Source organism: Rosa chinensis, chromosome 6 (genome assembly GCF_002994745.2).
Source record: "Rosa chinensis cultivar Old Blush chromosome 6, RchiOBHm-V2, whole genome shotgun sequence".
In the NCBI taxonomy this organism is placed as follows: domain Eukaryota; kingdom Viridiplantae; phylum Streptophyta; class Magnoliopsida; order Rosales; family Rosaceae; genus Rosa; species Rosa chinensis.
In genome coordinates this window covers 7,165,316-7,192,248 of record NC_037093.1, presented here as the reverse complement: position 1 = coordinate 7,192,248, position 26,933 = coordinate 7,165,316, and the positions used below count along the sequence as shown (strand labels likewise).

The window sequence follows — 26,933 nt, the reverse complement described above, 5'->3', positions numbered from 1 at the left end:
TAGCTTTTAGACCAAAAGTTGTTACATGAATTCATAACAGAACGTGGAAAGGCATTGTTACTTCCAAATGGCCTATTATGTCACTAAAAATTAGAATCCGAATCTAGTTCCAACAACAGCGATGAAGTCGGAAGAGGGCATGTTTCAGACTGAACGAAAAGGGAGAAAGTAGATTTAGTTTTCATCCCAGTGGAGCATAAGGCTGGCCTATCATCATAAGCTTTCCTGCCAAAACCATCAACATTAAAATCCCTTTCATGGCCTTGCTCATCGGTTGCCGATGATCACAATCAATCACAGCCTTGTTGAAATGAATCTTCAGGCGTCCCCTTTCAACATCCATCTCTCCTTCCTATTCAAGGAAACAGGTACTTAAATCTCAATATATCAAATGGCCCCAGAGAAGCGCCATAAGCTATTTCACGACGAAAAGTCTCTCTCCTTTCACTGATTTTGATTTGATTTTGATCTGCAATGACCGTAATTGAGGTCAAAAGGTATTCGAACGGGAGCAAACCCTAGAGGAGGTGAAGATGTACATTCCCACTTTTGCATTATCTCACTAGCCCCGTGAAGATGGACTGTTCTTTCTGGACACTAGTCACTAGGTGATTACTGTTTGTTTCTTAACAATTCCCATTTTTGTTGTTTTTCTATGTTATGCTGATTTTGGTTTCGAATATAGGGTAGAGGATGATATAATGCACATAACACTGCAAAAGAGGGACAAAGCTCAGACATGGGCTTCACCTATAGTGGGCGAGGGTCAGCTGGATCCCTACTCCACTAATCTTGAACAGAAGCGTCTTATGCTCCAGAGGTTTCAAGAAGAGGTGAATTCAACTTGTGAATCTTATTCTGATTGTATTTACAACAGTTTGGACTACTGAAATGAATGTGTTATTCTAGTGTTACTCATGCTGTCGGATGCACTTGAGAGTGTTCCTTTTCATGTCAAGGTGGATAGTGGATGGGGATTCTGAGAAATGTGTGTAAAATTGCTTATGGGGAAGTCGAGGACTCTATTGGTAATAGTTCTCCAGTTTCAGCCAAAGGCAATAGCCAAAGATACTATTTAGAATGGACAACATAGTTATTGTGAGATAACTATTGGTGGGTACAAAGATAAACATATAGTTGGCCAATATGTTCCATGAGTAACAGGTATCTGTAATTAAGTGTAATTCAGTATGTCTGTGTGTGTTAGTGTATGAAGCCTTTTGACTTTTTATCTAAATGAAATGTTAATGCAGGTTCTTAAAGGCCATGATGTTTACCTTAGATGTGATTATTTGGTTATGGCATTTGCATTGCTGGTGGCCTTTAAATTTGTTTCATTTTGATTTTCATCTCTTTTAAATAAAAAAATGTCATTTGTGACAATGTAGTCATCAAACTGCTGAGAATAGTAATATTTCTGATATATAAGGATCAAAACGATAACCAATCTTTCCCCTTGCTTAAATGTTTTTGTTTTGGTTATCTGCCGAACCCTGGTTTTGACTTCTCGCAAGCTCAGTTCAATGGGGGCTGCGCTGATCCAAGGACCTTCATGGGTGCTATCTGCTCCGATTCATAAGCTTGGTATACTGCATTACTTTCCTGCATTAGCCTGGTATAAAATCCTGACCAAACATCTAGTAAATAAGAGAATTTGATTAGCTTACCAACTTGGCTTAATGCCATGTTTGTAAGAACTTCAATGCTACTCATCATCTGTTATTTCATTATTGATTCTACTGACGTGTGTAATTTGTAACTGTCACAACTAAACAATCTAGATCTTATGCTATTCATTAAAGCTTCTTCTTACTTTCCCTGCAATAACAGAGCCGATTTTATGTTATAATGTATGCTGCAGGAAACAAAAATGTAAATTGTACAATTGGAGAAATGAATTGGAACTTCGAAAGTGTGTATATATATATATATATATATATATATATATATATATATATATATGTTTTCCAGAATTAGGTTATCATTTCCTTAGTTTTTAATGGGTGTCTGGTCCTGAATATTCTGAAGCCACTTAAAAATAGAATATGTTTTCTGTCAGCAGATGCCAGCATGTCTTATTAGATAGTAATTGCCTCCACTCATTTGTGTTCTGTTAAGAAAATCATAGATATAGTTGGCAAAAGAGGAATGCTTAACATCTAGCCAGAAAGGAAAATGAGAACTTGTTTGTCGAAATACTCGGTACAAAGAATGATGTCTACCTACTTTTGCCCTTCTCTATCGGTCTAAAACATGTCCTTTTAATGTTTCATCGTTGTTGTTGGAATTCGAATTGGATTCTAATTCATGACATGGTACATTATGTTTTTAGCAAAGCAGCTAGTTATCCTAACAAAGTAGTAGGTATATTCTCATGCAAACCAGAAATGCCCCTTCTATTTCTAGCAGTCATGAAGCTATCTTATAGAAACGCTCTAGAACAAGTTGGAAAATTGCCTGTTTTCTTGGTCATGAATTTTTCAAGGAGTTAATTTAGGGTCTGACACTGATGGTAACGTTATGTTCAAGTCATGCCTTGTGATGTTGTTGAGACTAATTTTTTAGCCTCGGAGATTTGAGTGTGTTACTAGTTAATTTCTCAGACATAATACTTGGATTCCCTCGAGCAAAGCCTTTTTCATTTACCCCTTCAAATCTGGACTTTGTAAAATAAAAAATAAAAAAAATAAAAATAAAAAGGTACTTGTCAACTGTAAATTATGTATCTTTAACTGCTAAAATTGTTCATTGAATCACTTGTACATGTATTATCACTGGGGAAACCACCAAAGTTAATGGCATTGGCAATTCTGAAACCCTTCTTTTCCGTTTACTGAACATTTGTATAATTGACTATATGAAGCTTGGAATTGCAGCATCATGCACATCTTTCGTGAACAGAATACATTTGTTTGATTGCTTATCTGAACTGGTGCCATTCGCTTATTCCTGATGCTGTTTGAAGCCTAATGATTCTGCTGATGTTTCTAGGTTCTACGATGTTTAGTCAAGGCTTTGCCGTTTCTTTGTTTAGTCGTTTTTCATTTATACCCAAGAACTATTACTAACTTGGTGGATTTTAATTCAATGACAAAATTACTTACTACATTGTTCATTAAATCACTTGTACATATATTAGCACAGGGGAAACCGCCGAAGTTAAAAGTCGTAGACAGTACTTGAAACTTTGCTGGTTTCTGAGACGTTTGAAGAACTGAACAGTTCAATTCAGTGCTTTCCTGAAGATCAGCACTTGGCAAAAACATGCACAAAATCGATGACTGACTAAGCCATCGTGTACATTTATGAATAAAGCACGAAAAACCTGGATAAATAGGCCTGAGTACTGATTAATTACTACAAAGAAAATAAAGATGAGCTCCAAGGATCCCAATTCTACTTGTCCATGCACTTTTAACCATACAATAAGCTAGCTAGGGGATCTTTACTTAAACCAGAAACTGTTATCTCATCAACACACTAGTATGTTCACTTGGAGCTTTAAAAGCTGCACGCTGCTTGGATAGCTAGTGTCTTCTTGATACCAGGGCAAGGATCACCAGACTTGAAGAAGAGGCTGGGGTCATTTGGGACCGTGCATGAAATCTTTCCCAAGCAATGCTGCTCAAACAGAAACGAAAAATGAATTCATTGGTTAGGTCACTTATCAGATATTATATCAAGCACTATGCTTTGACATGTTTGCTATATATCTAGAGAGATCTTTGCTTACATCTTCGACGACCTTCTTGGCTTCAGGAGCATTGCATTGTCCCAATTTAAAGGTTCCACAGAAGCCGTCAGGATTGCCATAGCCCGCGAATTCAATAGCACTGATCTTTTTGTAGTTTGGACAGTTGAGGAGAGCTGATGGTTGGAGACTTTTTCCAGGAGCTGTTGTGAGCTTGCCGCCTTTTCTATCCCAGTACTTAACATGTCCCGGATAGTCCTGTTTAATAAGGCTGCAGATGGTGTCTCTGTTGACTGTTACGATCTCAATGTCTTTTGGGTCTGCTGGCTCCTCCTCCAATACAACAAGGAAATTCTTAGGCTTAATGAAGGCTCTTGGGATGTGGTACCTGCTCAATTATAAGATCATCAAATTTTCTCATGAAATGACGTGACAGTGTTACATTTGGTCAAATGTATCAAGTTTACTTACTCGGTTTGAGTAGGTTGTCCAAGAGGAGAGAGGAAGGACATCCAATGACGGCCGATGCTTATACCATTCACCCATACCATTCCCTTGCCCATACCGTTCATTCGAATAGCACAAGGGTCTCTTCCTGAAGGAGCATCAAAACTTGTCTGCAATGACAAAAAGCAAAGTTCCAACTTGGAAAACCCCATAGTTCAGAATTTGTTGGAATGAAATGTGATCAAGTTGGACATGTTACCTTGTACCATGTGAGAGCCCTTCCTTTACCTGTTGCCTTAGTCCATTTCACTTTCTGAGCTCCCTTCTCAGTGTAAACTTCGAGCTTTTCACCATTCAGGCCAGCCTGAAACATGGTAAAAAATATACTTGCATTACTTGTTAGTGGTTCATAATTATGTTTCTAAAGATTGAAAATTTGATGACACCTACCCTATGTCCCCAGCCATTTGCGGACAGGTCGATTGTTCCGGTGTTCAATCCTAGGATTGTTACAGAACGAGGCCCTGCATACCTGTGCTCCATGTACGCTCCACTATCCTTCATTGCCAAAAAGCAAATAGTCAGTGCCTGTTTACAAATTCTATTTCAGTAAAAACATCATCAAGCATGGATGAAACTTACTGGGAGTCCCACTACCATGCAAAGCAGAGAGATATGGTTCGCCCCTAGCTTCATTTTAGCAGGTGCCTCGAACACGAAACCTTTCTCTGCGTGGCTGCCGTGTTGAGATCCTGAAAAACTTATGCGCCTTAGTTTACGGAACATGGGGATGATGGATGCTTTCTACCAGTAAAGCTTACAAATTAGCTACTCCTTACCAATATATTCATCATTGACAAATACAGCCATTGCATGACCAAGACTAGGAATTCGTACAACTGGCCTGATAGTCTCCTTCATCGGCAAGTCATACGGACTTAGGTCAATGCTGCAATCAGAGTAGTACACAATCATGTCATGATATATGCTCTCTTCCACTAAGATCGATCTTGGTTTGGTGGCTTCAGATAAAATGCATACTCACCTAGTTGTGTACCATGCATAGTCTGTGGTATCTTTTAGCAAGCCATAGAGCTCCTGCATTTCCCTACTATTGGATGGGATTTGCGCGACGGTTGCAACGGGTTCGGGAGACATTTCCCAGTTCATTTTTTTACTAGCTGTAACAAAGTTCCTTGAATTATGTTGGGATACAATTTGTTGAGTATTGAAGACCACAGTCTTGCAGTCGGGGAGGATGCTAATGGAAGCTGGTGGCAGGAGAAACTTCTGTCCCCTCCAATTAACGGTTGCTTCCATGGTCGAGTGATTATTTGCTATGAAAGCAGCACACTCTGTCCCTGGCTTCTCATAGAAACGAACCTACAAGTTAAAAAGAAGAAGAAAAGCTGGAACCTATCAGTGACAAATTTCTTCTTGTTCTTCCTTCCTTTCTACAATTTATAATGGGGTGTTTCAGATACTTCACCTCAGTTTCTTCCCCCAACCTTTGGTCTCCGGGAGTTCCAGTAAGCAAAGTTTTCTTGCATAGATTTATAGCCTTGTGCAAGTCCTTGAGGTGACTCCATTTCGGGTCCCTTTGCAAAGCTGTATCATATATAATCAAATCAATAACCAAATGTTGGGTCACAGTACAGATTAAAGAATGAATTTAATTAAGATCCTTAATTACCATATTCATCAAGAGGAGCCTCATCGTAGTAACGAGTTGTTGTGAAAACAGCACTTGTTCTTCCAAAATTCGTTCCACCATGGTACTGCAAGTAGAGTAACAACATAACGTGTGCTTAATCTATATACCATTATGTGTCTATGCCATTGATGGTTTTCTAAAAAGTTGTAGCTGTGGCTCGTTAGTTGTTACCATATAGTAGTTGGTTAGAGCCCCACCCTTGGAGAAAAACCGAGCAACTGAAAATGCAATGTCTTCTGCTGCTCTTTGTGAAGGAGGGTCACCAAATACTCGGTACCTGTATTGATGAAAAGAAGGAGAAAGATTTACGTTCAGCAGAAGATATTGAAAGGGATTGATAGACGTTGCTAAGGAATTTATGTACTCACTGAGCTGTCCAATTCTCAGTCCATAAAGCAGGCTTGTTGGGTTTGTTAGGTCCTGAAAAAGTATCTCCACAATGCCTTCCGTTGCAAGTATTAATCTGTACAGGAATCAAATTTTTTCAGATCGAAGGTCCCGACAATAACAATAATAAAACGAGTAAATGGACCACATTGTAATCTCATTATAGTCCTACACTTATTGAAGATCTGGTCTATAGATGTGGTCTACCTAGTATTACTCTTCATTCTTTGTTTGACTACAACAAACTTGCTACTCAATTACTTACCACTGGATCAGGAGCATCCTTTTGCTTGCACATGATCCATGGCACTCCAATATTCTGCCCAACTGCCAGCTTTGCTGCCCACTGCACATATGTATCTCCCAACTCTCTATATGCAAGTTGGATTTGATTGTACTCATTCTCAATCTGTTTCAATCAAATATAAATCAAAGCTTGATCGTTTAGCCAAAATAAAAGATCAGGGAAGATTAATAAGGGTCTATAAACCTGAGCTAAGATGATTGGACCTCCTTGTGGAGCAAATAGCTTTTCATCCTTCATCATCTTCATTATCTTGTTCACATATTGCTCCATGTGTTTCTGCAAAGCATATTTATATTCAAAGCATCATGTAATTGTGCACATGATTGTACTAATAAGATTTGAAATTGAATCAATTGATCTATTAGTACCTTGTATGGTTCATTATCTGATCGGAAAGTGATTCCTGGGACCTCTCTCAGCCAATATGGAAGACCTCTAATAATATAACGTTTGAACCAGATTCAATAATTCGCAATAGAAATTAAAGAGAATCAATATCAGAAATATCAAAACTTTTCTTTCATGATGAAGTTTTATGTGTTATACCCATGGTTCCATTCTGCTTGGATGAATGGTCCAACCCTGAGGGTAGCATACATTCCATTCTCCTGGATCAACCTAATAAACTTCACCAAATCATAGTTTCCCTCGAACTCCCACTGCAAAATTATTAGAACCAGATTAATGCAGTCCACAAATTAATTTACATTCTCCATGTAATTCTAACTTGGATATATTACCTTGCCTTGCACAGGCTCATGAATGTTCCAAAACACATAAGTTTGAATCACATTCAAACCTCCTTGTTTAGCCTTCTTCAGAATATCAGGCCACATCTGAAAGGCAACAAAAAACATATGAACACAAACATTCCACTAAAGTAGAGAGGATAGACAGAAAACGCTTAGAAATGGGTTTTCCTGATTGGATTGCATTACAAATATAACAGTTCAGTAGATGCATAATACACAACTAGAAAAACAGGGAAAGGAAACACATTGTAAAATAGAAGATACATATCAACAACTTTGAGATGATAACAGGTTCTCTAACCAATCCGAGAGAGTTCATATTTGGTCTCCACATATGAAAGTATTATGAATCCACCATGCTTGCCAACACGAGCCATTAGGTTTTGTAATATACAACTACGATCAAAAGTCGAGAAAAACCAAGCAGAAAAACAAAACCAAGAAGAGGATCAGGATCCTAAAAACTTACTTCCACCGGGCTACGTGGATAATGAATTGAACCAGAAAATAGAAGCTCATGTTTCCCATTAATGATCAAAGACCTGGCATCATACGTCACGGGACCGTGTGCAAGCTGCTTCTTTCCTCCCTGTACTGCCCCGTCATCTGTAGCGTCCCCAGCAACCTCTCCGTCACCGCCATCCCCACCGTCCCCAGCAGCCACGCCACCACCTTCTGGTTTCGGCTTGTCACCTTTGGCATGGATTAATGTGGTCGAGACCAACAAAAGTAGAAAAGATATCAAGAGCACCCTTTGGCTTGGTACCACCATTGTGCTACTAATCTATTCCTATAAACTAAACTCGAACAAGTGAAACTTCTACCTGGTTCATCAAAATGTGATGTAGGTATTTTCTGAGAGACGAAATCAAACTCGGGTTCTGCAATACTTAAGACTTTTTGATCGAAGATCAAACTTTTGTGATTCAATCTTCGAGTGCTTAATCAAAATTGATGTTTAGCTGTGTTTCTTGGGTGTCTCTTTGAATATCAAGGTCATAATTTGCTATAGATAGAAAAGAGCAGATGCAAATCCGAGTTTTTGGGGTTTGAATATGGACTAAAACATATGCATGGCCTTGGTAATTACACTAGTGATGTAACAGTCAATCCGATACGGACGGCCAAATAGCCAGATTTCCATGAAATATGCAAGGGCATTAACATTGATCTAATTAGCCATGTTTTCCACTACTTTTTTGCTTCCATATTTGGACTAGATCTTTGTGATGCATTGTCATGAATCGAAATTTCGATTCCTTTCCAAAATCATTCCCTATATGATTGTAATGATATCCGTACTATTACCACACAATGAAAAAGGTTATTGCATATGCGTTGTTTATGTCTAATTTTGTTTTATGATAAAGACCTCGAAAGGAAAAACAAGACCACAACAATCATTAATGCCTATACATCTGATTTATATGATGACAGTAAATTGTTCTCCACCATCGATCAAGATAAATTTGCTCGTGTTTATGGTCATTACCATTACAAAAAATTTTCTTTTTGACTTTATTCCGTACAGTCATTCTATTTTTCCACACTCCATACTATTTTGTTATGACACATTATTACATTTGACAGCTATTCAATTATATGGAAAACGTTTCCAAATTGGACGCCTTATAAATTATCATCATTTTGCCAATATCTGGTAATATAAGATTAACTTTAATGGATAAAGTCCTCTTAGAATAATGGTAGAGACACAAAAGTTTTATACCAAATTGGAATACCAAATGATGTGGCATATGCCATGTCACTAGTTTTACATGCCACATAATTAGTTTATACTCGTGATTTCTAATCCTTGTGATTTCTAATATATCCAAAAGTATTTGCTCCAGGAAAACAATAAATCCTACAAGTTCTAAAACTCATTGCAAGGGTCATTCTCCTACATCAGATTAGCCCATAACCTATTTTTCTTTTGTTTAGGTTTTCTAATCAAGAACCTTTTGTATAGTTTTTCTAATCAAGAATTCCAATGTTTGGATAGTTACGAATCAATCGTTCTTTGCACAAAGAAGAGAAGGGAGAATGGGGCTGTGGGAGTGTGGGAGAGACGAGAATGAGTGGAAGGGGTTTATGTTTATTTTTTCTATAATCAATGTTTTCAAATAACAAACGTGAGATATGTAAAATCTTGATCAGATGTCTGATAGCTCTTGATGATGCAAATATTCTATGACACTACATTAAGATACGTAGTTAGTATCAATAACAGACAATTTAATAATTCATAATTTATAATTATAATTACTTGATTTAAATGTCTTCTCTACAAGAACGAAAGAATTCATATCTAGTAACATCATAGATTGAAAAATTTCGCAAGTTTGTTAGGCAACTTCAATAACATTTGCTTTCTAACATATGATCGATACAAACCATCAAACAACAAACACATGAGATCAAGCCACATTTGGATGTAAACTTAATCTTTTTTTTTCATTTTTTTAATCACATTGGTGTTTTTGTAGTCGAAGGCACCTGACCATCTGAATAATTTAAAATTGGCTGCCAGATCCATGAATGCGTGAACGATTGGCTAAGACAGGCTTTAATATCGGTTTTTTTCCAAAAATTGCTGAGTGATATTAAGCATTGTTTGCCTCTTCTATCGTCTTTGACTAAATGTTATGATTCTTTCTTGGGATATTTTCTTGTCAATGGTATTAAATTATTAGGGTTTTTCTTGGAAGATGTGTACTATTGTACTGGCTTACCAGTTGATGGCATGTAAATTCCTTATTAGATGTCTGATAACTCTTGATAATGCTGATATTCTATGGCAATACATTAAGATTACATAGTTAGTATCAATAACAGACAATTAATAATTCATATATGATGATTATACTTATTTGACTTGCATGCTCAATATCATCCCTACAAAAACTTAAGAATTCATGTTCCTTGACATCATAGATTGAAAAATTTCTGAAGTTTGTATAGGCAACAGGCAACTTGAATAACATTTGCTTTCTAATGTTGGTTTTCTCGTTTTTCTCCATCCTCTAATTCAATTACATCAATACTATGGATGACAACGAAGAGAAGTCCAATATAAACTCATATCGCATAGAAAAATAGCCAGATCAATCTATATAAATAGAGTACGCATACATAATCCATATCAAGATTATAATATGTTTAGAATCACAATACATCTCAAATGGTTGTGGTAATGTTCTGCATCTTCTTGGGTAGGTTTTGTAACATATCAACCTCGAAATTCTCTTTGTATTTGTGGTGAATGTTGAAGTCATTGACATCAAGGGTGATTAAACCAACAGTAAGATTGAAACTTCTAGATTGCAAATTGTGATTGATATGCTCTGCGGCATGCCTGAAAAGTAGGAGGTCTGCTCTGTCTTCACACCTCAACGAGTCTTTATGAAATGTAGTTCAAAACTACTGTCATTTGACTATTAGTGAATTGATGCTCCTGTAATGGAAGCACCATAGACGATAGTCGATTTAGAGCCTATTTCGTAACCAGTATATTGTAATCCTCCTTCCAGTGAGAATAATATGTAGGATATTCTTGCCATTTGATATCTTTGCATAAAACACTAGTCCTTATCCCCAGAGCATGCATCAAAGGATGTGATGTGAGATGAAAGATTTACCAGTTTTTAATTAACCTGACTTTTGCTATAAAATCATCCTTAATCTCCTTGCTCGAGCCTTGAACTAAGGAAATAGTAGCTTAAATTGCTGTTTTGTTGTGTCAATCAGTTGTGTCATAGTGTCACATGTTTTCAATTGCTCCATGAAATCAGTGAACAATGGGTTGTCACGGATGCATACTTTGATCTTGTTGTTATTCAAACGAAAGATGGAGTTATGCAAGATGTCTTCGCTACCTCTTATTACAAGTAATGTGAGAGAGAAACTTTTTCATCATCCCACAATACATACTCACTTCTCGTCCTAGCAAATGTGGAAGGAATGCTGAAAGATGGAGTTGGGCTCTTGTAAGCAGAATTGTGAGCAAATACTGTATCAAGTGAAGCTTCTTATAACCTTGGTATGCTCTAAACTTAGCATAAAGTATAAACACATCAAAAAATAAAAATACCTGTAACAATAATCTCAACGTTCTGACATACATAACCGTCGAATGAAATGTTTGAACTTCATAATCATCAGTGAACGACACACTTGTAGTACTTATTTCTAAACTCATCTCCAAGACTGGCGGCTGACCACTATTCATGATGATGTAATGGTTTTTCCGGTCACAATGAGAATTGATTAAATTGGAAAGCATGATTCAAATTTTTGAATTTCAATACATACAAGAGAGACTAGAGGTGGACAACTTAAGCTTAACTCTTATCCATCTATGACAACTTAGTTTAGTTTAATGTACTATATACTTTGATCGCATCTATGTTAAGTTGAAACACCAATCACTCAAACAAGCATTTTCATTACTCTATATTACACATATTCACTATAAGTCTAGATCCCTTATGTGCTTACGTGTGTAATTATACATATATACTTTCTGGCTTTCCATTAGGTTAATAGCCTAACTAGTGAAAGGAACCAAATCCTTGTGGTTCAATAACATTTCTTAAATATTCCTATATTATTACTTATACCCCTTATACTTGATAATTGGCTATATGTCTAGAGTATGTACTCACTTGTATTTTACAGTGCAAACTTATATGATTTCAAGTCATCCATAGTCTCAATCTTCTGATATGCATAACCGTCACATGAATTGGTATGAGCTTGACAATAATCGGTCAATAAACACCTATTGTACTTACCTACTTATCTTTGAATTGATTTCTAAGTTTTGAGGCATATGTTGGCGTTGCATTACAAATGTTATTCATAACAGTAAAGGATAAACGATTGTTGAGATAATTATCTACAATAATACTCTTACATATAACTCTTTTACTCTTATATTGAAAGTTTCCTTGAGGCAAAGAGATCCAAATAAAGAAAATAAATTAGCCTATTAAAAGAGAAAGGAAAGGAACTAGCTAGTAGACATTCTTGAAAGAAGATTAAGCAAATTAAACTAAATGGCATAATCATCCAATTAAATGGAGAAATACTAGATTGACGATGTAAGATCAAGAAGATAATTTATAAAACTAAAATCCTATTTTAATTATCAAATGACTAATGAACATCAATCACTCATAGCTTTTGCAATCATATGACAAAAATATTGAATCTGGTTAAAAAAATTTTTATTAGTCTCATGAATGCATCCAAATGAAATATCACATTAGATCTCTATGTAATGGTGTTGTCAGTCATGACTACTACCGGCTCCACCCATATTAGAACTATTGCTATTTCAAGGAGATCTAGATTCGATCATCAGGACTGGTGGAAGGTCTTGAAAGTTGATAGAGGATTTAAGGAAGGCCCAAAATAATATTTTCCAAAATCAACTGAAACAATGAATTGAGTGATTATTTTGCGTTCTCAGACTACCACATGACACTGCTGTGTGAAAATCTAGGCCAACAACATTGGGTTATATACATGGATGTACATACTACCTATATCACATGTTGCCAAACATAAGCAACGTTTTCTTAGATGACCTACATGATATGGTGGACCCCGTCCACGACATGCATTACCTAGACTGAAATCTGAGCTACCTCACTATGGTGGAGGTACATATGCAGATATCTTGTCGGTCTCCTCCTATGTCTCCAAAAGCCTTCAAACCAAGCAACATCACACTAGCATTCCACATCAAAAATGTGTAAAAGGAGAGGAGGCTCTATTACCTATAAATGAGAATCTTCTCCCACTTGAAAAGGAGGCTTGATCCTTGATCCCTTCCTACTTACATCTCTCGTACATAACTACATAAGATTACCTCACTCATAGTGAAATATTCTCCAAGTGGACGTCGCATCCCCTCATGTGGGAGGTGAACCACTATACATCTTGTGTATGCATGCTCTCTCTCTTTCTAAAGAAAATTTGACTTTGTTTATTAACGCTTGAATGTTGACTCAATTTCCTACCCGATAATTGACGATTCGCAGATGATCATACCACCACAAAGAAAAAGAGATTTCTAATTGAGCTAGCAGCAAAAACTCCGAGACATCACTAAAAACAAAAAATAGTTTTTTTTTTTTTTTTTCCTCCTCCAACAAAAGATTAAAGACCCCGCCAAATTCCGATTTGCGTTCCCGCCAAACAAACTGAAAATTGCCCTCCACATCCCTCACAACACACCCAAAACCCTCTCAGTCTATCAGTGCAGTCTACCCCAAAATCAGAGAGCCAACAATGTCAAACCGCGAAGACGACGACCTTGACCTCCTTCTCTCCCTGCAAGACAGGGTTTTGGAAACCCCTCCTGCCTCTCCTTCACGTTCCCCAGACTCAAGTACCCACCTCCTTTCCTTCTCTTTTCTCATAATTTTTTTCTTGGGTTGGTCATTTTTCACTATGGATCTTGGAAAATCGACATGGGTTTCGCTCAATTTCTTGAAAAGTACAATGGGTGTCTCTCAAAATGTTTACTTTTTGTGTTGCAGGGTATCTTTCCGACGAGGATGAGTTGTCCCGCCGGAGAGGGCCGCCGGACATGTCCGTGTTCAGGGATGCTGTTCAGGACTGCCTCGATTACGATCACAAATCGGCACAGAAGACCATCAAATCCAAGCAAATCAGTTCCTCCAATGATTCAGAGGTTGAGAAATATTCGGGTTTGCGAATAAGGTAAAATAATACATTGATCAAATTCACATTCTTGTTGCTCAATGCCTGCCAATCTGACATTGGAAAATGTATGATTTTCATATACAAGGCTCGACTGTATCGTACTTAGCGTTGTAGACTTAAAATGGGAAACCTTGGAGTTGGGTTTAATTTTTGGTATCCTTTTCTGTATTGGTACAGGAAGCAGTTGTTAACTCCTTCAGAGCTTAAGGATCGGTTTTCAGACATCCGTTTTGTTCGGTTACCCAATATAAAGTAATCTTCTTGCTTTTAGAAATCAACATAAATTTGATTTTGCATTTGTGAGGATAGTGGTTTACTTTACAAGTTTGTATCCAAAAATGATGGTTGAATTGGGTTGTGATGTTGGGGTTTTGTAGGAACTATCTGGTTGGGGAAACTCTTTCAGGATGCTGGGCAACTGTTGGAGTGTTGACTGAGAAGGGGACTAAAAGAACTAGTTCTACGGGGAAGAGCTATTCGATATTCAAATTCGGGTGTTTGGATGAAGATACCGTTTCTGTTTTCTTGTTTGGTGATGCTTATGAGAGGAACTGCAATGAGCAGGCTGGAATGGTGTTTGCACTGTTTAATTGTAGCGTACGCAAGGATGCTAAGGTATTGTTTTCTATACTGCATTATAAGTAACCTGTTCTTATTTTATCACCAAAGATAACTAGTTTGTCTGAATATGCAGGGTGCTGGTTTTTCTTTGAGCGTGTTTTCAGCCAATCAAATTGTGAAGATAGGAACTTCAGTTGATTATGGAGTTTGCAGAGGGAAAAGGAAGGATGGAATGGCTTGTAGTTTAGTCATAAATAAGTATGCAACATGCTTTTCTTCGATCGCCTTATTTCAAAGACATATAGTTAAAACTACAAGTGCTGTCAGTTTGTGCATCTCTATCTGTAGAGGTTTTTGTACCTTTTATTTATTAATATTTGTAACAACATTTCTCTCCTCTTATTTCAGGCGCCAAGGAATATATTGTAAATTTCATAGATCGGTACGAATGTAAATCTTAATTCCTTATCCTTTTTGTCTGACTTGATATGTTTTAACTTTTAAGGCAAACTAACTAACCTATATTTCCTCTATTCCAAATTTTTTTCAGAAAGAATCACAGAAATATTCCACTATGCGAACTGAGCTCAAGGGAGGGTAAGTGATAACTGCTAACATTGTGTGATTATGTTTAATCTAGAGACTAGAAATTCATAATTGTGTAGTGAAAGAAACCGTTTCCTCGCATTGGTGCTATAGTTTGCTTGACTATTATTTTGATGCATCAGGAATTTGAGAACAGGATTTCGGAACCCGTACCAGCCAGAAGGAGTTTTTATGGTCGATCCTCTAGGTGACAGAACAAACTCGAACAAGCGTAAGCAGCCGGTGAAGTTATTGTCTGTGGAAGGGCTTAAGAAGGCATTAAGGTTTGTCATAGATGGCATATTTAGGATAGCTATTTAAGCATCATTTGATTATGAAGCAACTCACTAATTAACTTATTGTCTTTGGTTGCCAGACATACTACTATGCCTTCTCATCTTAAATTTTGTAATCTACCATCTTCAGAGAACACAATTATTCTTATGTTTATACCTAGCAAGATGTGCTACGGTGCTACCAGAAGTGCAATGCCAAATGATAATCAATATTGAGCAGACTATAAGTTAGCTGATATATATTGATACCTGGCATTTCTATTCACATTCTTGCATTACATGGTCATGAAACTCATGCAGTTCTGTAACTAGCAAGTTTATAGAATCATATAAACTGATTCAGTTATTGATCAATGTGAACAGTAAAGCAGATAAAGTGACTACAAATACACATTCACAAGGAATAAGGTTTTTGGCCAAGGTCACAGGTTAAGACTCTGATCCCTCTATTCTCTTACTGGGGGTGATGTCTGCAATTTCCTCATTAAACTCCTTTGCAATGCAGGGACAACAGATCCAAATGATGTGATTAAAGAGACAACAATGCAAAAGAAACAAATATCCAGCTTAGACAAGAGGTGAATAATACATAAAATTGTCCTATGGTATCTCTAATCTTCATGTACCAAATAAAGATCGTCCTTGTTACTAAAGATTTATTTACTGTTCCTCAGGAAATCGTCTACCACAAGCGTGGGTTCATCTGCAGTCATCAAAAACCAGCAAGTAGATGCAAAAAGAATGAAAACCGGAAAGGACAATAGTCTGGCAGACAAATCAAAGCAGGGCACTGGAAAGATGATTGAATTAGATTACTATATTAGCTCGGATGAAGAGTTGTGAGCCTTGTATACATTATTTCTGAACATCTTAGCCAAATCAAAGTTGAATTCTGATTCTGGAGTGATATGACTGAGCTTATAGCCTCTTCCTATCCTAAACTGGGTCTAATAGTTGAGTAACCGGAGCTCCTATCGGACGACCCTCCTCCTAGTTTAAAGTTCCAGAAGACTCAGCAGACCAAGTAACTTAAAATCCTGAGTTTCTGATGTCTCACAGCCAACTACTTACTCCATCATGACAGAGTTGAGCAAAGCAGACTCTTAGAGATGTCTGGCTTTGCCACTGAAACAATTTTGTAAGATTCTTCCCAAAGTGTTAAACTTCCAATTATTTAACTTAAAAATTGTAGAGTACGTGCTGTAAGCTGTCATTTCTTTTTTGTTATTTGTTGTTACATTTTCTGGTCAGATAATGTCACATTAATGGAAAAGTTGCTCCGTTTTATCCGTTTTGCCTATGAAGGCAGATTTTTCTTATCAGAACTAATTCCTATTGTCTTCTACCTTTCATGTGATTATCTTTGGGATTATCTTCAAAACTTTGAGAAGGAATGAAAATCTGATTTTCTGTAGTGACCTTTTCTTAACTGGGACTTCTGTGCATCAGATAAGATTGTGCAGTGTATCACAGTTGATTGATTGTTGGTTTAAACTCAGATAATTTACATTGTTCATGTTGTATTAGCTAATATGGTATTCATGCCAATAATTTTTCACATATAGTAGTACAAGGAGAATTGTTCTTCAATAATTATTCAAAATCTCATGACGTAAATGCCTGACAGTAGTACAAGGGACCCAATTCCAAGAATATCGGTTAACCATCGATGTCTACATTATAGGTATGACAGTGCTAGTACTTAAAACCAAAACGCTGTAGGGCTCTAAGTCAGCACATGCTAGTAAACTGGAATACTAATTTTGTGCTAATTGCTTGGATAAAACAACACCATCATGTTGTTTGGAATTGATTTTAGTTTTATTATGGGGTAGGGGACCAAGGTATCTTGAATTCTTGACAAGGAGCCAGATGTAAAGATGTTGATTTGAGGATGGTTGGTCACTCATGGCACATGGACTCCTGAAGTTGGTATAAATCTTCCATGTGCTCCTCAATTTGTATTCATTTCCATATCAATTTTCATAGGCATAAAATAGTTGGGGAATTGGGATTTTCCACAAAGTTCTGCTATTGAAGTTCACTTAAAATCTCTTTTCCATTTTAATTAACTAGAGTATTACAACATTCCTTTACTAAATCGATAGGGATTATAGGCCGGTTCGTTTAATTGGTAAAATCGAATAGAAAACTAAATTAGGATTAATATAGGTCATGAATTCATATAACTGAAAAATTGATAGGGACTAAGTAGGACCTACGAATTTGGCCACCAAAACGTTAATAGGGTTGTAACTGCATCATCACAGAGCAGTATTTAATTCAAAGATTCATCCGTATTTCTTTTTCTTGACACTGAAGTCAGGAACAAACAAAACAAAACCAATAGATTAACACAGAAAAAAACAAGAGACATTAGCTACCTAACAACAAAAACAGGTGATCCATCCTCGCTCAAGTTCAAACCATTTGAAATTTGATAACCAGAATATGCATTCAGTTGATTAATCACGTTATATTGATAAAGAATGCTCATCTACTTCTTCACCTTCCCCACGTTGTGTTTGATTATGTTTTCACATCTCACCAGGTACTGTTCATCATTTCTTCTATTTCATTAAGAAAAGAAAAGGCTTAATCTATCAAATGCCACGACGGGCCTGCAACAGATTACGGATAGTCGACTGCCCCAGAATGAATACTCTAATTAGTGCCTTACTTTTCTGCCTGCATTTTTCAATAACTATGTGACGGATAGTATGGACTATGAGTTTATAACTTCAACGTGGAGTACTCGAAAAGTACTCATCAAATGACCGTTTTAATCCCTTTTTAGTACTTTGAAGAGAATGAAGTTCTTGACTTAAGCTAATAAATTCAAATTCAGTTTTTTTTTTCTCCATCTCTCTCGATCACCACATGGCTAATCCCAATTACACTTGATTTTAATTCCAATTTAGCTTATGAAAGGGGCCAAATGCCCTCATTAGTGAGCACAGGATCAATATGTTTGATTGCCTAACTGTCGAGCATAGGATCAATATGTTTGTTAGATAAAATGACCAACAAATCGAATATATGCTAGAGAAATGCATGACCGTTATCTGTATGATCGAGCTTTTAGTCTTCTAATATGAGACAACACTACATTCTCACAATGGCTAGCTCGTTTTAGCTATGGTAGATTGCTCACTTGTGCTTTATCTATGTCTTCATACTCTCGATGAGAATATTTGCATCTTTTGAGAGGTTAATAGAGTTGGAAAAGTAAATTTATAATTAAGGATCGAGGTGATTAAAAGATCTTATTCAAGTTATATATGTATCTATAGTAAGAGTTCAACTCCCCCCATAGCTTTGTTTTATCTGAATGAAAATCTGATCGAAAGAAGAAACAAAAACAAACTGATCGATCGAGGTGGATGGAGTGGCCATCAACCGCTCAACCACCAAGAATTTGTTGAAGGATATACAAGGTTCCAGAGTGAGTGACCATGACAGGTCATTAGGTCAATACACAAAAAGCCAAGTTTCTTTTCAAATCTTGCGCTTGTTATTCTTTCATTATGTTGGGGTCGCCTTGAAAGCCAAGGTTCCCTACCCCAAGCATTGCTTCCAGAGCAAGCATTTGCTTATATATATGGTGCACCAAATCTTCATGTAGGATCCCATGCAAATAATGTTCATGATCGATAAAATTAACATCGCAGATCCCACCATTCTTAAACTCATTGTCAACATCTATCTATCTTTCATTGGGGTTTAACTAACTTGGGCTCACTATTAACTGAACATGCAATTTGACCAGATGCATTCAGATCCCCATCATATTTGCCTAGAATGGTGTACAAATTATGATTTATTTAGGCAATTAGGTTCACTAGCTAGCAAGTTCAAGGTTGAAAATCAATCCATTAAATGGATTTGAGCTTAAGTTTCAACTCATAAATTTGGGTTATTAGTCATTGATTTATCATGCATGTGCCTGGCTGCTAGAGGACGTTAGTTGACTTCTGATATATGTAAAAAAAAAAAAAAAAAAAATTTATGCAATAAACTTGTACTAAAACTTGTCAACATCTATCTAATCGGAGTTTAATTAACCTCCAGCTGGTTTGGGTGCCTTCTTTTGTAAGGCAGCTATCTCTTGGGCTATTGATGCTGAGATACTGACAGTTATTGAGGTAATTAAGGTGGCTCGTGAGAAGAATTGGTTTCCTTTGTGGATTGAGACAGATTTGATGTGTAGTGCATTATTGCACGCATCCTAGCAGGATCCCGTGGCGTCTTCGCACCCATTGGAAGAATTGCATGAAGTCCCTTCACCAGCTGTAGGTTCATATCTTTCAAATATATAGGGAAGGAAATCGCGTGGCTGACAAGCTAGCAAATTATGGTGCCATGAATATTGGTACACATTGGTGGAATTTAATCCCACAATTTTTAATTAGTTCTTTTGGTCATGATTTTTCTACTAGAACAGATTACCGGTTTGCTTAAAAGGTTTGTTACTTTTGTGTTCAAGCTAGCGAGTCCACTAGTGCAGTACCTTACATGATGTATCTTTTCCTTTCGGAGGTGGTTTTGGTCTAATCCCCTACCTCATGTACTTTATTAATTAGTGAGGGACTAGCGGTGGGCCTCCGGTTGTAGTGGTCCCCTTCGAGGTTGTGTGGGTGCTTCGACACCTCTTTCAGACTATTGTAGAAGAGCTAATATTGCCTATTCCTCATTAGTTTCAAAAAAAAAAAAAAACTCCAGCTGGTTTTGTCCATCCAAATATTTTCGTAGCATTCAAATTAGTACAACTCAAAATTTGTCCATCCAAATATTTTCGTAGCATTCAAATTTTTAATCGTTCAACTCATATTGAAAATTGATGAGTCACAGTGACATGGGAATAATGGAAAAAATACTTAGGTGAGGGTTTCCCCACCACGTGGCCTTACGGCCACCCAATCAAAAGAAAGCAAATTTTCCATTTTTTCCGAAACTGCGCCTGCTCCCTAAAGTGTAATACTCAAAACACCCCCCCTGCTGGGCAGTGATTGGTCCTCCCCACCACGTGTCCCGTGCGGGTGCCCTACGCAAGCTTCTCTCTATAACATGAACCTAGCAACGCAACCTCATAGGCATGAGATGGCTGTGAAGAATTACTGGAACATACCATATTATCGAGCAAAAGAATATTTCTATGCGCAAAAATATATCTCTTGAATAACGGGCCATATATGTTACCACATTTGGAGTTGTGGTCCTGATTCTTTGTTTATCAAAAAATTTATCTTCTGAAACAATTTACTATATTAAGTTACCATATATTCACGATGCAATCAAAAATTCTCCTGTCATATAGTCTGCTATATTCACTATTTGACATCCGTCAAACATATGTTTTAACATATTATTTTATTATACATTGAATCATTTACAATATGAAATGTAATACACAGAAATATATATATATATATATATATATATTTTAAATATTACATATTAGATATTTAGTGAGAACCCAGTATTTGTGAATACATTTCATTTTTTTTATGGTGCATTACCTTAGGATTGAAGTAAAATTAGTTCTTTAGACAATAAGGAAGAAGACAAAGTGAGAAACAAACCAACTAGCAAATGGTGGACGGTGTTACAGGGTAAAAATCTGAAGAGAAAACACAAAAGCGTAAGTTGCCAATTTAGGAATACACCAAGAACAGCTTTTTATGATTTACAAACTCACATGCAAAATCTGTCACCAGTTTGCATCATACGCCCGCAACCTATAGTACAGCTACCCTCCAATTACGTTGCATTTTGCACATTGATAGGGACGTGTAAGACACCCCCCACATTAAAACGCAGCATGGCACCAAATTTAATTGCCCAAAATATCCCCTCTCCATCCCCCAATAGGGTAGAATTTTATTCCCAAGACAGTAAAAGAAATTCAAATTAAAAAGGACCACTGGCTGTGATCTTTGAATTTTTAGAAGGATATCTTGAAATAAAAGAAACCCAAAAAGGGTTTTTATTGCAGAAAGAAAAAGGTTTGAAAAACTTTGGTATGGGGCCTTGAATTGAGTCATTTTGGTCACACGGTGTAGCAATGTATCATAATACTCTATTATTATAGCTGGCAAGAGCTGGCTTTTTTTAGGCCTAGCCTCCCCATTCTTTCCTTTCAAATCCCTCTGTTTCTCTCTGTCCATTTCTCTCTCTCTCTCTCTCTCTAGTTCTCTCTAAACGTGGTTGGGTTGTGGGGGTTAAGAAACCCTTCCAATCTGAAAAAGGGTTTTTGTAGTTGAAGAAGGAAGAGGCAAAATTGGGTGGAGGAGATGAGTGCGTCCAGGTTCATAAAGTGTGTCACTGTTGGGGATGGAGCGGTGGGCAAGACTTGTATGCTCATCTCTTACACCAGCAACACTTTCCCAACGGTAAAGGCCTCTTCTTTTTTCCTTCTTGTTCTTTAGTATTAGCAACTGTGAAAGTTTGAGTCTTTGAGGAAAGAAACTGTGAAAGTTTGAGTCTTTGAGGTTTTTCTGTAATTGGGTTTTGCTCAATATGGGTTTAGTGTGACGGTTCTTGTTGCAATTTACTTGCTTTTGTTTGGTTGTCAAGAAAATTTGGAGAAAGAAATGGCTTGCTATTTTCGATTATGCTTCATGCTTTGAGGAAAGAAACAAATTCTGGAAATGACAATTGTAGGGGTGGGACTGTGGGGAGGGATATTGTGTGTGTAATTGATGCTAAATTTGAACTTTGATTTTGACATGAGCAGTTTAAAGATTTGTTTTTATTAGATCATGTCTTTTCAAAACTTGTACAATTTGAATATACCCTTCAATTGGCGAATAGATAGAATAAGCAAACCTTCAGTTCTTGATGAAATTTGATCCTTTATGTTTGAATTGCGTTTATCAGAGCCCTTTAATTTTAATCTAGTGGACAATTTATTAAAAGGGTTTTTTTTTAAAAAAAAAAAAAATTATTTGGGTTTGTTCATTTGACTTTGACCCATTCTGTTCCTGATCTTGTGCTGATTTGTGTCTCAACTAAGACATTAAACTCAGAAAATATTACTTTTACATTTTTTTCTTTTACATTTTCGTTTTAACCTTTGGCTCCAGTGTACAGAAGTCCTTAACAGATCATATGTGCTCAATAGTAAACTTTTCTGGATAGTACCTAGACTATGTGGTTATTCGACATGATGAACTTATTGCAATTTCAAAAAATTATGTCTTTAACTTTGACCATTTTCTAATCAAAAGCTGTCTGTTTGTTTTTGTAAGTTTGTTGATATACGAGGTTGAATTTATAGAGAATGATTGTGATTGTCTTTCTTTTGTTGCCACATGTGAGCAGGATTATGTGCCGACTGTGTTTGACAATTTCAGTGCAAATGTGGTTGTGGATGGGAGCACAGTGAACTTGGGGTTGTGGGATACTGCTGGCAAGTTCAAAACCCCAATATATTCCATCCTCATAGCTATTTATTGTCTTTTCTAAACCTAGGCTTGATGTCTTATGTTTATGGAACAGGGCAGGAGGATTACAATAGACTAAGACCATTGAGCTACCGTGGGGCAGATGTGTTCTTACTTGCATTCTCTCTAATCAGCAAGGCCAGCTATGAAAATGTTGCCAAGAAGGTAAAACTGGCATCAATCACAGAGAATCTATTGCCTCTCTACCTCCATCTGCAGTGTTTCTGCTAGTGTTTAGAGTTTGATACCTAGGATCAAGTTTTTCATTGTGTATTATTTTACTTACTTCTTTCTATGTTTCAATGTTCAGTGGATTCCTGAATTGAAGCATTATGCACCTGGTGTTCCAATTATTCTTGTTGGAACGAAGCTTGGTTAGATCTCCACTCCCTTGCTTTACTTTTGCTTCGTATTAAGTTACTTGTGATTACCAATAGTTGTTTATACTTTAATTGCTCCAAATTGTAGTACTTTCGTTTCCATTATGATTTTATTTTCTTGGCTTGTTGCTTCCTGTCTCGTTATGCTTATCTAAGAAGGTTGGTTGGAACCCATTAGTTGCATGGTCCAATTGCTCCATAATGTAGTACTGTTCACTTCCACCTATTAGTTATTTGGCTTTCTGGGTTGCTTTCTCTTGTACTTGCCAATCAGCTTTTGCAAACTGCAATGGTTCATATTGATTATTATGGTAAAGATTAGCAGAACTTGTAATAAACTTCACATTGGATTTTGTGAAACAGTGTGCGTATAAGCTTTATCTGATTGAAGCACTTGCTGTGTGATTCAAGGCATTGTAATACCTGTTTTGTGCCTAAAGGATGCATAGGCATGATATTCTTTCAGTGTACATCTTTGTTGGAGTTGGATAGATAACTGTTCAACCATATGGATAGCATTCTAGAAGTTTCTGTGTTGGATTTGCTTGTACATACTCAAAGAAATGTTCACCTGTATCTGTCTGTCCTTCGCTTTTAATGACCGCTAAATTTGTTTCATATAGATCTTCGCGATGACAAGCAGTTCTTAACTGATCACCCTGGTGCAGTGCCAATTACCACAGCGCAGGTATTTTCTAGTTCAACCTAAGTTTATAATTACATTGTTACTTTGTCGTGAATCTAGTCTCATAGAGTCAGCCCCACTAGTAGGATGAAGTCCTAATTTTCTCCATTTATTTGTTGGGTTCTTTTTGAAGGGAGAGGAATTAAAAAAGCTGATTGGAGCTCCGATTTACATAGAATGTAGCTCGAAAACACAGCAGGTTTGTACTTTGTATCTATAAATCAAATTGCTTTAAACCTACTTGGGAATTATGCCATGGTCTCATCACTAATGATGTTTGTGCTGAATACCCCCTTGTGTGAATGCAGAATGTGAAAGCAGTCTTTGATGCCGCCATCAAAGTGGTTCTGCAGCCACCAAAGCAGAAGAAGAAAAAGAAGAGAAAGGCAAATAATGCCTGCGCCATATTGTAATTGCTGTGTTCAGAACAGTGTGACTAATTAGTCATTTATCCATTAATCTCTTACAGACTGCAGTCACTGTTATGAGTGTTATCTTTTCCACCTCAAGGAAGCAGCAGCTGAGCATGGTAGTTTCGACTGATAGATGTAGGAGCTCCTTTTTCACATCAAGTTCGTTTGCGCTATCTGGCTGTGTTCTGATTGTATATTAGTGATTTGAACTACCTGTTTGGTGAATTCTTTATTTTCTTTGGATTAGATTTCCCTAATGTACTCTATATATAGTACTGATACATTTTTTTTTAATCAAATTCAAGATTCTATATAAATGGTAATATACTATTGCAGTCCTCATTTTAAAAGTTCTCATTATTGACTCCTACTATTGTCAATCGTATGTTGTCAGAATTTAGAAAGAACAACTCTCTTATCAATCAATTTGACATGTTTTGCTGCAAAATTATTTAAAAAAATTGCTAATTAGGTTGATCATGTTCAGTAGTGTGCTTATGAATAATAGTTGAACGACATAACATCTCTGTAACTAGCTAGTGACGTGTGTATTTTGAATGGTTCAAGAGTAGTCGTGAATATACTTCGTGTGGAAACATCTTTCCGGTGAACCAAAAGATGTGTTTGTGTTTCGTTTGAGAAGATTTTCTATATCTTCTTATACACCCATCGACTTCAAAACTATCCCAGATTATCAAGAACCGACCCATTTGAGCTGAACACGAATATCTTTTCTTTTGGAAGGTGGGGAAGTTGTAGCACCCACTGGTTGGTATAGGAGTCGTTCTCATGACATATGATTGGCCTAAAAGATCTTTTTCACTAAAAATTCTGACCTTTTAGTGAAACTAAAGCATGCCATCAAAATTAGAATCTGTTAACTCAGCTTGTTATTGCCAAAATGATCACTTCCAGCACTTTGTTATAGCATCAATTTTTGTTTAAGTAGTAATCAAATTTGTAATGGAATACATATCTGGTCAACAGCTGTTTACATAAAAGAGAAGGAGATGGGTACTAAATGTGACAGCAAACTTTGTTCTGGGAATTTGATACTATGCCCACTTTCATCAGCCCAAATCATGAGTTCAATTCATACACCTCTCTGCATCTTCATCAACTCTTTAAATACACCCACCACCACATTCCATTTTGCAGGGTGTCAATAGATTGTAATCCTTTTGGAAATCCATTCTAATTCTCTTCAATTTTTACTGAACCCTAGAAACTTGATTTCGGATTTGCTCGAATGGCTTCGAAGAGAATATTGAAGGAGCTCAGGGATTTGCAGAGAGATCCACCAACTTCATGTAGTGCAGGTATTGAAGAAATTAGAATTATGTTTTTGGTAATTGATTTGCTACTTATTGTTATTTTTGTGTTATTTTGCAAGTGATTGCTAACAGTAATTATTCAGGTCCTGTGGCCGAGGATATGTTTCATTGGCAAGCAACAATCATTGGTCCAAATGATAGTCCTTACTCAGGTGGTGTATTTGTTGTGACTATCCATTTTCCACCTGATTATCCCTTCAAACCTCCAAAGGTATATAGAGCAAATTAATCTCTTCTACCATCTAATTCCATTTTTAATATGTTCTGGCATGTTGCTTTCTTTTGGGATACTAACAAAAATGTTTGTTTTCAGGTTGCCTTCAGGACCAAAGTGTTCCACCCAAATATAAACAGCAATGGTAACATCTGCTTGGACATTCTCAAGGAGCAATGGAGTCCAGCACTCACCATATCCAAGGTGAAATACATTTGAGTTTTGTATTGTCAAAAGTTAACAAGAAGCTTAAAATTACGTTCTTTTAGACACTAACACAAAATACATGATCCGGAGTTCCGGACTCATAGCCAAATGATGAGTAAAACCAATTGAAACTTATAATTTGGAGTGCATGCAACTGCAGGTTTTGCTGTCGATATGTTCACTTCTGACAGATCCGAACCCTGATGACCCACTTGTTCCTGAGATTGCTCATATGTGCAAGAGTGACAAAGTCAAATATGAGTCAACGGCTCGGAGCTGGACCCATAAGTATGCCATGGGATAAGTGACTCATTTATATAAGTGACTCCTTTCTTAATTACCATTATTATTAATACACCCAGCTTCTCTTTTTCTAAATAAATGGCTGGGAACTCCTTTTGGAGTAAAATTTCAACATGAGTGTTGCTTTCTTGCTTGCAAGAAAGAATTTTTTATGGATGAGAAATGGCAAATCCTGCTCCGTCTTGTACCTTTTATGAATTATGATCATATAGACATATCTACTGGAAATAAATTCTCTGTCTGGTGAATGAATTAATATCCCATCAGCATTCTTAATTCTTGTTTTAATATGCCAAGAACACCATGGCTACTCCAGAAGGCCCTGATATATGGTTCCAGAGAATACAATCCCAGTACTCGTACTTTAATCATCTCATCAACATGATGAAGTTGAGTTACCCAAATAAATAAATTGTTCAAGCATATGGCCAAAAGGCCCAAAACCCTATAGAAGTTCAGAACTCATAGAGTCGG

The 26,933-nt window shown here is 36.8% G+C and overlaps 4 protein-coding genes and 1 long non-coding RNA gene across 5 annotated transcripts; 4 read left to right on the top strand and 1 right to left on the bottom strand.

The window, feature by feature from the left end:
* Positions 1-395: 395 nt before the first annotated feature.
* LOC121050073 lies at positions 396-3,651 on the top strand. The gene is made up of 3 exons (XR_005801678.1): positions 396-608; positions 686-1,916; positions 2,362-3,651. It is a non-coding gene; the product is annotated as an uncharacterized LOC121050073 (long non-coding RNA).
* On the bottom strand, positions 3,480-8,314 carry LOC112169828 (beta-galactosidase 13). Its single transcript, XM_024306886.2, has 18 exons — positions 7,768-8,314; positions 7,287-7,382; positions 7,093-7,205; positions 6,915-6,981; positions 6,730-6,822; positions 6,505-6,648; positions 6,221-6,315; positions 6,024-6,129; positions 5,832-5,916; positions 5,628-5,746; positions 5,184-5,521; positions 4,978-5,087; positions 4,781-4,890; positions 4,589-4,696; positions 4,398-4,502; positions 4,163-4,308; positions 3,734-4,079; positions 3,480-3,621 (listed from the first exon to the last, which is right to left on the bottom strand). The coding sequence occupies exons 1-18, from the start codon at positions 8,068-8,070 to the stop codon at positions 3,502-3,504; spliced, it is 2,604 nt and encodes an 867-aa protein (XP_024162654.2). The 5' UTR covers positions 8,071-8,314; the 3' UTR covers positions 3,480-3,501.
* A 5,161-nt stretch (positions 8,315-13,475) lies between these two features.
* LOC112174006 (protein MCM10 homolog) lies at positions 13,476-16,753 on the top strand. The gene is made up of 11 exons (XM_024311690.2): positions 13,476-13,698; positions 13,850-14,033; positions 14,214-14,288; positions 14,414-14,651; positions 14,731-14,855; positions 15,006-15,039; positions 15,148-15,194; positions 15,326-15,466; positions 15,842-15,906; positions 15,984-16,056; positions 16,153-16,753. The coding sequence occupies exons 1-11, from the start codon at positions 13,599-13,601 to the stop codon at positions 16,319-16,321; spliced, it is 1,251 nt and encodes a 416-aa protein (XP_024167458.1). The 5' UTR covers positions 13,476-13,598; the 3' UTR covers positions 16,322-16,753.
* A 4,808-nt stretch (positions 16,754-21,561) lies between these two features.
* LOC112172302 (rac-like GTP-binding protein RAC1) lies at positions 21,562-24,743 on the top strand. The gene is made up of 7 exons (XM_024309588.2): positions 21,562-21,870; positions 22,802-22,889; positions 22,979-23,088; positions 23,234-23,297; positions 23,927-23,991; positions 24,122-24,187; positions 24,297-24,743. Exons 1-7 carry the CDS (start codon positions 21,772-21,774, stop codon positions 24,399-24,401), a joined length of 597 nt encoding a protein of 198 aa, XP_024165356.1. The 5' UTR covers positions 21,562-21,771; the 3' UTR covers positions 24,402-24,743.
* Positions 24,744-25,446: 703 nt separating this feature from the next.
* LOC112172303 (ubiquitin-conjugating enzyme E2 28) lies at positions 25,447-26,727 on the top strand. The gene is made up of 4 exons (XM_024309589.2): positions 25,447-25,720; positions 25,819-25,946; positions 26,049-26,153; positions 26,317-26,727. Exons 1-4 carry the CDS (start codon positions 25,651-25,653, stop codon positions 26,458-26,460), a joined length of 447 nt encoding a protein of 148 aa, XP_024165357.1. The 5' UTR covers positions 25,447-25,650; the 3' UTR covers positions 26,461-26,727.
* The last annotated feature ends 206 nt before the right edge of the window (positions 26,728-26,933 follow it).